Source organism: Hyalella azteca, unplaced genomic scaffold (assembly GCF_000764305.2).
Source record: "Hyalella azteca isolate HAZT.00-mixed unplaced genomic scaffold, Hazt_2.0.2 contig14952, whole genome shotgun sequence".
Classification (NCBI taxonomy): Eukaryota; Metazoa; Arthropoda; class Malacostraca; order Amphipoda; family Hyalellidae; genus Hyalella; species Hyalella azteca.
In genome coordinates this window covers 26,415-38,406 of record NW_025944818.1, presented here as the reverse complement: position 1 = coordinate 38,406, position 11,992 = coordinate 26,415, and the positions used below count along the sequence as shown (strand labels likewise).

Sequence of the window (11,992 nt, the reverse complement as noted above, 5' to 3'; positions counted from 1 at the left end):
GTCACTTAAGCTCGGAACTTCATCGAGTCACTCAAGTTAAGAACATCATCGAGTCACTTAAGCTCGGAACTTCATCGAGTCACTCAAGTTAGGAACTTCATCGTGTCACTCAAGTTCGGAACTTCATCGAGTCACTCAAGTTAAGAACATCATCGAGTCACTTAAGCTCGGAACTTCATCGAGTCACTCAAGTTAGGAACTTCATCGTGTCACTCAAGTTCGGAACTTCATCGAGTCACTCAAGTTAAGAACATCATCGAGTCACTTAAGCTCGGAACTTCATCGAGTCACTCAAGTTAGGAACTTCATCGTGTCACTCAAGTTCGGAACTTCATCGAGTCACTCAAGTTAAGAACATCATCGAGTCACTTAAGCTCGGAACTTCATCGAGTCACTCAAGTTAGGAACTTCATCGTGTCACTCAAGTTCGGAACTTCATCGAGTCACTCAAGTTAAGAACATCATCGAGTCACTTAAGCTCGGAACTTCATCGAGTCACTCAAGTTCGGAACTTCATCGAGTCACTCAAGTTAGGAACTTCATCGTGTCACTCAAGTTCGGAACTTCATCGAGTTACTCAGGTTCAGAACTTCATCGAGTCACTTAAGCTCGGAGCTTCATCGAGTTACTCAAGTTTGAGGTGAGATTTGTTAATTTCTAAGTCTATAATTCGATAAAAATAACTCCGTTGTAAAGTATCTCGTGTATTAATTGGATATTTGAATTTTGTTGCGACACACATGTATTGATTGTGTTGAAGAAATTATAATAGTGAGGACTCATACCCAAACACAGACCAGTATTGATTCTCCAGTGATCCTGTAAGGTGGAAGTACACTAAACCATTTAAATATTGTGACAAATAAACTAAAATAGCATATATATGAACCTAAACTATACGGGAGCATTTGCCTGGAGGAGTTTAAATATGTTAAATATTAAAAGTATTTATAGTTTGTTGTACTAACCAACTTGATAAGTATCGGTCTTCGAGCGTACAACTAAGGATAAATAGCTAACTGCCGTACTTGTGAGAATTGCATACAAGTAATGTGAATCATAATTCGTCGCAATTTACGTAAAACGTCAATTTATTATTATAGACATAATCAGCTGTCAAAAAATCGCATACGACCTCTGTTATCGAGACCGATGACATAACAGAATACCTGAGATACGCATGCAAATTCTTAGACGATATTGAAAGGTATTTAACATATGAGCTACCAAACTTCGTCAGGGTTATAAAAAAACAGCCAAATATCGAAGACTCATTTACTATTTGGCATGAGCTTGCAGGAATTTATTACAACTCATGAAAAAGCAGGACATTGTCATATGATATGCGCCTGTTCTCGTATTCACGAGTTTCCGCAAAAGAAAGTTGTACGGCGATCGTAATTATAGCTAGGGGGTATATGCATACGGAATGCGCGTATGCATATACTCCCTATACTATATACGCGCATAAAGGCCCAGAGTATACTCCCTATATACTCTGGGCATTTATGCGCGCATACGGAAATGCCCAGAGGCGCACACAATTTTCATGCCCAGTCTTATGATTTATTGATTTCTCTTTTGGGCTTGTGTTTCTTAGAAATCATTTTATATTTAATTACCGCCCAATCTCCATCCAGTACCTTAAATTGCTTCTGGGATCAACTGTTAATAATTATTTAAAATAAGATATTTGAATTTTTAAAAAAGTTGCAAAAATTTGCCTCGTTGTAAGATGCTCAAAGCTTCGGATGACGCTCCGTCGTTATCCTCTAGCCAAATAACGTTTATATACGTTTGATCGACGTAAATCCAACGTTTGAACAATGCTGATTCTACGTCAGATTCCTGACGAGTCAGGCATACAATGTAACCCTCCGGAAAACTCAACAACATGTTTGAATTAACATAACATAACACAGTAATGTAGGCACTGAAGAGTAGGCCTGATGTGGCCTGTCGCCGATTCTTGTACTTTTAGTGACCAGTTCAAGGAAGATCTAAAAACATGTCATTTGACCGGATCTTTTCAAGACAGACTATAGTTTAAAATTGCTACTAGACTTCCACCAGGTTCGATATGGTGCTAGGCGTTTCATGTCTGAGCATATTTTTCTCCATAACTATGTCTAGTTTGTTCTTGAACGCGTTCATACTTGGTGTGTCAACGATATAACCGGGAGGCTGTTCCACATGTCGGTGACACGAAGCGAGAAGAAATGTTGTCGCATGGATAAGTTACAGCGCAGTTTTTTTAGTTTATAGCCGCGCCGTGGCCCCTGGTGTTGGTTCTTGTTTCAAATTCTGGCAATCCTTCTGAGACTTTATATAAGCCATGAGTATACCTGCATACTTCAATGAGGTCACCACGCAAACGTCGATAACTGAGGCTTGGAAGCTTCATAATCTTTAATCCTTCTCCATAGGAATTGCCATTCCGGGAATTGTCCTTATGGCACGTCTTTGAACACTCTCTATTAATTTTTTGTCCTTTTCAAGTTTCGGTGACTACACAACGTTCCCAAACTCTAGGTTCGGGCGCTCGACAGCTACAAATAACAGCTTCGTCGCTTCTGCATCCAAGAACTCGTAGGAGCGTCAGATCAGTCCAAGAAGTTCGTTGGATTTATTAGTTTGCGTTTCAATGTGCTTAGAAAACTTAGGCTCTTTGTCGACCTAATCTCCCAAATCTTTTTTCACGCTAGACTTTTTAACCATTACTCTCTCGTTGCAACCGTGTCATCTCATACTGTAATCTTGCTGATCGTTGTTCTTGCCGAGGTGAAATTATTTACACTTGCTAGCGTTAAAACGCAGCTGTCACGTATCATCCCAGTTAGCTAAAATACCAAGATCATCTTGCAATTGTACTTTATTTGACGCATTATTGACTGTTTTATAAATTTTTTGTCATCGGCAGATGACACACACTATTTTTGGCTGATCGTATATAAAAACAACGAAAAAACAGGCCCAACTACGCTTCCTTGTGGCACGCCATTGCGCACTGATGCCCAGTCTGACACGGTTCCGTTAATACTGACACGTTGTCGTCTAAACTTACTAGAAAATCTCTGGTCCATTGGAGTACATTTCCCTCAATTCCCAAAGACTTCACTTTACGCAACAGCCGCCCATGCGGAACACGGTCAAATGCTTTGGCAAAATCGAGGTACAATGCATCCACTGGCTCTCTTTCGTCCAGCAGGCGAGTCAAATCGCTCAACGTAGATAATAAGTTAGTGGTGCAGGATCTACCGGCAATAAAACCATGTTGACAGTCTGATAGGAGATGATGAACAGTCAAGTGACCGATAATCCTATCCCTCACAACAGATTCCATTCCTGCATGCATATGAATTGAGATGAAAAAGGCCAACTGCATCTATTAGTAGTTGGCAATGTATATTTAACTGTTATATTTCATTGAAAATGTACATATACAGTATAAGAGTTGAAAGAATATTAGAGGGGAGTCGTCTCACTCCATTAACGGAGAAGAAGCCGTCTTACTCCATTGACGGAAAACAGCCGTCTTACTCCATTAACGGAGAAGAGCCGTCTTACTCCATTGACGGAGAACAGCCGTCTTACTCCATTGACGGAAAACAGCCGGCTTACTCCATTGACGGAGAACAGCCGTCCACTCCATTGACGGAGAACAGCCGTCTTATTCCATTGACGGAGAACTGTCTAACTGTCTAACTAATTACTGTCTAACTGCATTTCGTGGAGAATATATTAGATTAAGGCAGGCTAGGAATGTATTCTCACAGCCCTACAGTATTTAGTGGAGAAATATTAGACTAAGGCAGTCTAGGAATAGACCGTTAAACATTGGACGGAACAATCTTGACGTTAGTGATGTAAATCAACGTTGCTAACATCACTCATTTGTAACGAATAATTTTCCTAGAGGAGAAATAAGAGAAATTATTGTCGACGTGTGTCTCGAGGGCTCGTACGATATTCTTAATGCAAGCTACTATAAAAGTCAAGGAAGATCATCTAGACAATGGATGAATAGTGTGAGCAATAATATGGCACATTTGGCCACTGTGAATGATGAATAGACATTCATCATTTATCGATCATGGCAATCACTAGCTCGGCGTTCTTGTGGAGCGTCCAATGACGTAGAGCAGTTATTTATGAGAAATTATTTATGAATAACTTATTCCAAACGTCACAGTTATTTATGAAAAATTATTTATTAATAACTTATTCTTAACGTCGCAGTTATTTATGAGAAGTTGAATAAGGTTTTGTCTTGATCATTTTCGAGGCGGTATTTTATCAGAAATCGTTACAAGTTCGTAACTTCGTCAGATTTTCACTAACGGCTTTTCAGGCTGAGCCCACCAATCACAGACGAGAAATTGGCCGCTACGTACACTTAAGCTTCCAGGGAGTTGTGCAAGTGCGGTCTCTAGCAATCATACGGCACGATGACGTCATGCATCATGTACAATAAATTCCCCTGCTTCAAATTTTCTAATATTATTTTACAGTAATGTAATCTATTCAGCCAATCAGCAATTAAATTGGAATAAAACCAGTCCAAAATTAAATTTAAATAATTTCTCTCTTATTTAAACAAACAGTTTGCGGATAAGTGCTTGAATAGCCTCTGCACGTATACAGTGGAAGGCTTTTAACAAACTGATGAAAAAGCTTTCTGAATAATTCAATTTATGATTGAGGTATTACAGCTTCGCTGCTCCGCAGTCCGTTGTTATTCATGGTTCCACTGTTTAGTAGTTGAGTGAGCTGAACTTCTTGCCGTTCTATCCTTGTCGCGACTGAAGCTTGTGTCGCGACTGAAGCTGACATGGCGTCGTTGTTATTTATGAGCCTAGAACTCACTAAGTTATTTCTATTTTAGAGCTTTTTGTGTGGCGGGAGAAACATGGAATAACGACGTCCTTAGATTTATATTATGTGAATTGTTTCTTCTCCAGCTAAGTTCGTGAGCATAGAATATTGTCGCATATATTTCCGATCTATTGTTGTGGTGGTTCCATGTTCTGGCTGAACGCTCAACTTCAATTTCCAGTACAGATAGCGCATATATTTCGCTCAGTTCTCAGTCCCATAGAAGAGTTGTGATGCAAAATTGATTATATAATCACGGTGTGGACACGCCACTACTTAAAAATATGCCATATTTTTGCCGTTCGACAGACATATTATTCATTATAGCTAACGCTACACTACGGAGACGGATGAATTATTGGTCCAATATACTGTATATATCATATGTATAATATAATAAAATATAATAAAATATGAAAAAACAAAATAAATTGATGTGGCATTGGCCTCACTGAATATATTAATTCTCAAACCAGCGCTAGGAGACCAGATAAGAAATTAGTAATAAAAGGGATTCTGACGGTGACCAGCTAGACAAAGAATTCGTGAGAAAATATCAGGACATGATTGATTGCGTGTAATTTCGTATCAAATAATACGTGCTATTACAGCTGCCGGTCATTGTGCTTTATTGCTGTGCATTAAATGTATTTAGGGCTTCATATCAACATGCTCTACTGCCATCAAATGAATCAAAGTCTCATAATGATCAATGAAAGGTAAACATCGAACTGAATAGTAACTCAACATTCATTGATGCTGTTCGTGGACGCCAAAATTATTAGCTACACTTAAGCTGCATGATTTTGGTGCTGCTGGTTCTCTATAGACAAAATTGTAGACTTGAAAATGCAATTCATCTCTTGTTGAATTGCTTACCTTGACTGATCAAGACTTGTTGTATCTGATAAAATCCCTGCAATCGAGGTTTTTTAAACTTTTTTGCCTTAATCAATGATCCACCCGAGCACGCTATATAACCTCGAAGTATTTCAGACCTCCGTTGGGTAAAGAATTTTTGAAGATGTCATTTGATATTGATCGCGATATTTTTTCCTGGGCATTGAAATAGAGTGCTTTCTAAGAAATTATGCATTCAAGCTAACAATTGAACGCTTCATGCTAAAAAAGTCACCAGCATATAAAGTATATACATGAATAGAACTGTTTTTTTCATTTACACACAACCATTGCACGAAAACATCCATTGACGGCGATTGCAAAACAGTGAAAACAGTTTAACTAATTTGATAAATTTCTAGGAAAGATTGGACTGTCTTTTAAGTGCGTGCTAACGGAGGTTGAGAATAATGTCACAACGTCACCTCATCGAAACATTTCAACTCAGGTTATTATAAAACGCATTGTTCAAAAAGTTTTTAGCTTATCAAAATATTTTAACGATCTCGGGCTTTATACGCAGTATAGAGACATTTGAACGATTTTGATATCCCACGAAGTTGTCACGGACCAGGTATACTCAGGTATTTAGTAACATATTATAACAAAAAAGCCGCTTAACAAGAAATAGTTTCAGCAGTAATCGACCAGCTGAACATTTAGAATTCTTTTAACATGGCAGTAAATTGCTTAGCATTCTTGCCTAATTTATGGCTTTACCCTCGCAGTGCGTCAAGCTTATTCGCAGTCTACGTCTTATCCGTACATTAGTATTACTTCAAATATAACTCAACATAAATATGAATACTAAGTTCATTTGTCAATATTTATAACGCGGCTGCCAATAAAAAACAATTTACTGTTTCTGACGTTAACATCAATATGTTTTGACTCTCTGTGTTTTTTTCTCTAACGTAAAGGAACCCTATTTTCTAAATTTCAGCAAGTGTTTAAACGATTGCGTAATTGATAAGAAGCGCACATAATATGATACGCTGCCGTTCTCCGGACACCACATAAATTTTTATTTAATTAAGGGCGTTGGAAAAGTTCAAGCCAAAAAATTTATGGAACTTCTACATATTTCCTATGTAATTCAGGCAATGGAGCTTTGGCTGCTGAAGCTGCTGGTGCTTGCTGGTCTGCGGGCTGGGCTGGTGCGAGCCGCGGTCTACGTTGAGACCCTCGCCAGCACGAAGCTGTCCCACTTCGACAGCGAGTTCAACGTCGCTTCCTCATGTGAGCCGCTAGAGTAGAGGAAAGAGATGGCATATAAGGTATAGCAGTTCAGAACACTTCTGGTTAAAGTAGCATATGGGAGTATACATGTCTACGAATAAAGATAAGATGGAAACGAGGGTTAAAATCCTCTTATGCTCATAAAAATTATGCTACTTTTCATTGCGCGGAAATAAACAAGTCTAGTGAATATGAAGCTCAGTGGGCGATTGATGAGTAAGCATTGAGCTGCGGAACGTGAAGTTCGAAATCGAGAGAAGCGAGGGTGAAAAGCAGAGTTCCGCAGGGCTCAGTGCTTGGACCGATCCTCTTCCTCATCAACATTGCCGATATTGACACGGAGCTTTATATACACGCATCCACATCGACATTTGCGGACGGAACGATGCAAGAGTGCTGATGAAGATCACAGATGACCTAGACAGCGAGAGGTCACAGGATGACTTGTCGACAATCTACGATTGGGCTCTAGTGAACAATATGCAGTTCAACGGCACCAAGTTCGAAGTAATGAGATACAGAGTCCGCACAGAGATCGGAATGCCACATCGCTACTTGGCATCAGATGGAACAGAAATTGAGGAGAAGCAACTAGTTCGAGATCTCGGAGTGTTGATGAGTACCGAAGCCACGTTCGATGCCCATATCGAGGAAATAGTCGCGCGAAGCCGTCAACAGATCGGATGGATCTGGCGGAAAGTTCGAGCAAAAGAAGCAGCACCAATGATCATAATGTTCAGAGCCCTCTTACTCCCCAATCTTGAGTATTGCTGCCAACTTTGGTCGCCACTCAAGGCGGGTGCGGTGCGGAAACTGGAGGCAGTGCAGCGGACCTTCACGTACAGGATAGTGGCATGAGGGAGCTGAACCTGAACTACTGGGGAAGGCTGAAACACCTGGAACTGTACTCACTGGAGAGAAGAAGAGAAAGGTATATCATACTGTACACTTGGAAGATGATAAATGGACTGGCTCCCAATTTAGAGAGTCAGACCTCCAGAATAGTGGCACGTTACAATGAAAGGAGGGGGAGAACGTGCAGGGTTCCCCCATTTAACAACCGAGCCGCGGCCAGAGTACAGACTCTTCGTGAGGGAACACTGTCCGTGGTAGGACCGAGGCTCTTTAATGCCTTGCCAAAGGAAAGGAGAGGAGTTCACCCTTGCAACTTAAAAGAGACGACTGGACAATTGGTTGAGAAAGATCCCAGACTGTGCAGTAATGGGAAACTACCCTCAGCAAGAGACAAGCAACAGCATCTTGCATCAGCTGGCCCAAAGGAGGGCAAAGAGACGGAACACGTCCAACGTTACATCCGGGACCCGAGGGCGGGTTGACCTGCCTAGCGACGACTCGGAGACGGAGGACGACGAAGGCGGCGAACCCGAAGTTCGGAACTAGGAAGTCCCGAACTCATCATAAGGTTATAAGGTCGTCTGACCGTCTAACGGGAACTTTTGTAATTTCTCTAAATTGATAGTTCGAAACATGCCCACGGAACTTGAAAATAATTAATTAACTTATGTTTAAACCATATCTAATTATCAGAAAAGTAAATTAAGCTACGGCGAGATACTCAAAACTCAAATGACTTTAGGAGTTCCGAGGGTATTAGTGAATGAAATTTATGTGGTACTGTTGGATTCATATTTTGGCTGTTCATTTATGAATGTGCGTTCATCCATCATGGAAATTTTACTCTTATGCTATTAATCATAATTAGTAAATATCTTCCTACATAACCATCACAACACGTACATCTTTTGCCGCAACGCAGGCGAGTGTAAAATCCGGTGCGCGGTGCAGCCGACGTGCCTCGCAGTCTCGTTCAAGTCGCCCGATAAATGCGGCACCTCAGCGGCCTCCGCTGCCACCGTCGAGTACAGCGCCGAGGACCAGAGCATCACGTGGTTCAAATACGGTCAGACTTTGTTGAGCACGTGGTTCAAATACGGTCAGACTTTTCCGAGCACGTGGTTCAAATACGGTCAGACTTTGTTGAGCACCTGGTTCAAATACGGTCAGACTTTGTTGAGCACCTGGTTCAAATACGGTCAGACTTTGTTGAGCACGGGGTTAAATAGGGTCAGACTTTGATTATTGTAGGGTGTCGTGAAGGGAAGTGTAAGCGGACCAGTATATCGCTGAAGAAGGAATGTTTTTAGAGAAGTTTAAGCAAACCTAAAAGGTTAATTTGTATTCGTCAGACCTCGATTGCTGAAGCTGCCCTATTGAAAATATTTGCGAGTTTGTAACTCCGTCAGTTAGTTTCGAACAGCTTTTCAAGCTCTCCAGCAAGATCCACCAATCACAGACAAGAAATCGAGCGCTACGTGTTCTTAGGCTGCAACGTTTACTTATAGAAGTTTTGACGGTTGGTCCCCTGTTAATTGCTTAATTTGAGTGGTACAGAGAAGAGGTGGGTTGGTGGTTGATTAAGTTCTAAGGTCGGGACTTGATGAAGTAGTGACATGGTTAGCAATGCAAGTGGACCAATGGAGGAAAGTTGCATAGCGGGACTGTGTTGATTATTTGTTTTGAGACAACCATAACATAACGGAAAAAATTTCTAATTAAACTAGAAGATTTTCATTTTCCAGCTTTGCCCAAATCAAGCACAACAGTGGTCAAATTCTACAAAACCAACGAGACCACAACCAATTTTTCGATGTCATCGATGGTTTCTCTATGCCAGAGAAGTGGCGGTGTCCCTGGTGACATCCTGACAGCGGACGACTTGGCAAATGTCAAAGCGAACGTCGGTACGTGAAAATTGCCAAGAAAATTCTATAACACATCTGTACTACGTTGTAAAATAAGGCATTAGCTTGTTTGTTTGTAAGTCTGTCTGACATATGGTACGTTTAATACCCCATATGCTTGGAATGCAAAATTATCTATTTTAGAAGGCAGTCACCCATACCGTATGTCAAGCGGGTGGTAGGTGGTGAGACTGATAGAATGGGTTCATTAGATGGCATATTATTGAAAATAAGTGTTGCTCTGTTATGAATTTATCAGTTGTTTTAATGTACGAGTCTGTGAGATTTGAAAGCATAACAAAAACTACCGAGAAATTCTGGGTCAGCCTGAGAACAATTCCTCCCGAGCAACACACGGGCAGCCAGAAGAGATGAAAACATTAAATTGTCGTCTTGTACGTTCAGATTCATCTTCCTAATTAAATATCGTCGTGGACTTTGAGGCTAACTTGGGTTTGACACCAACTGACAACATATTCCTCACAATACACTAATATTTCTTTGTTGATGCTTATCTTCATGACCCTAGAGACCACTACGATCTATGTTATGCTCACCTTCATGACCCTGTTGACCACTACGATCTATGTTATGCTCACCTTCATGACCNGAATAACAATACCTCAATATAAATTAAAGACTGCCACTCAATATATTTAAATATATGAAAAAATCAAAAAAATCAAAAAAATCGAAAAAATAAAAAAAATCATGATTTTTTATAAAAAAATCAAGTGATTTAATCACGTGATTTAATCATTTTGATTTAATCATTGCCAACCCTGACTACAATCTGTGCTTTACGCAATCAAGCAGGCAATGAGTTTTTGTACCCTTACTCGGGTTAAACGATGCTAATTAATAACCATTAATAGCCATTCTAACTAGTTATAAGGCCTGTCTGTTTATTACTCAATGTTATAAACAATTCGGAATATTTAGTGCAGTAATTGATTGAAATCATTTTTTTGCATGGCTCCAGATCTCACATGGTCCGTAGTATTGACTCCGGCAACTCTGACCGGCGGCAAGTTCGTCTGGAGCAACGGAGAAGAAGTCACCGCATCTGGAGTGTTTAAGAACGGGACTACGTTCATCGACGCTTTTACAGGTTATGGACCATATGTAATGATGGACTCTACATACAAGCTCTTGAGGTGCACGCAGGTGTCAAAATATATCCCTTTCCCTGTTCTTTGCAAGAAAATTTAGATTAGTGTAGGAGTTAAGAATTTAAAAGCAAAGAAAATGGCCAGAAAATTTATCATTTCCTCAAATGAGAAAACGTTCAGGAGTCCAGCTCCATCGTCACTTCAAGATCCTATAAGACAAGCAGGATTAATTAGAAAACTAAAACAAAAAAAAAAAAAAACAAGAACAAAAGAATAATTCATTTTTATTCACCAATTACCTTCTGAATGTAAATCAGCACCTCGTGTTGACGAATAACTTTAAAATGAGCACGTTCTTCACGTATAAAGACACTCTCCCGCTTTTTATACATTCGTCGTTAGTTTATCGGTGCTGACGTCTCGCAATTTTTATACTAGGCTGGCGGAGCAGAATGTCCCCTTGAAATTGTAAATAGTTAGGCCTATCACCTCGTTTTTATTTATTTTTTCTTTTTTCAATTTAGTTTTTATTTCCAATGCGAATTATAGTTTTCTAATTAATGGTTCCTGCTTGTCTTATGGGATTTTGAACTGATGATGGAGTTGGACTCTGAATCGTTTTCTCTTATAAAGAAATGGTAAATTTTATGGTTATTTTCTTTACTTTTAAATTCTTAGTGAATTTGCGACTTAAGCAGTCAAGTGATCTTACTGAATGAGTTTTGTTGAAAGCATTAATCGTAGAAGTGACTAGAAGGGCCAGTCTTGACTACGTTATATAAGAGTTGTCAGCGAGTTACACTGAGAGGTGAAATAGGTCAGATGTGAATAAGTCTTGTATAACATGTAGTATGGATAACCATGCACTATGATGCATGAGAAAATTGATTACACAGATGCATAATCGAGTTATTTATGTGAAAAATAGTACGATAAATCATTAGTAAGATGTTTGAATTAATAACACAATCATTGAGTAGTAGTACTCATTGATTGTGTTATTAATTCGAACATATTACTACTCATTAATATTGTGTTATTACGAACATATTACGTAATATGTTCGAATTAGTAACACAATCAATGAGTAGTAATATGTTGGAA

The 11,992-nt window shown here is 39.6% G+C and overlaps 1 protein-coding gene and 1 long non-coding RNA gene across 2 annotated transcripts; both read left to right on the top strand.

Annotated features, from left to right (window-relative positions):
• The first annotated feature begins 24 nt into the window (after nt 1–24).
• LOC125179090 lies at nt 25–8,854 on the top strand. The gene is made up of 3 exons (XR_007157141.1): nt 25–640; nt 6,876–7,014; nt 8,792–8,854. It is a non-coding gene; the product is annotated as an uncharacterized LOC125179090 (long non-coding RNA).
• A 23-nt stretch (nt 8,855–8,877) lies between these two features.
• On the top strand, nt 8,878–11,339 carry LOC125179089. The gene is made up of 3 exons (XM_047884243.1): nt 8,878–8,935; nt 9,615–9,776; nt 10,759–11,339. Exons 2-3 carry the CDS (start codon nt 9,683–9,685, stop codon nt 10,986–10,988), a joined length of 324 nt encoding a protein of 107 aa, XP_047740199.1. The 5' UTR covers nt 8,878–8,935; nt 9,615–9,682; the 3' UTR covers nt 10,989–11,339.
• The last annotated feature ends 653 nt before the right edge of the window (nt 11,340–11,992 follow it).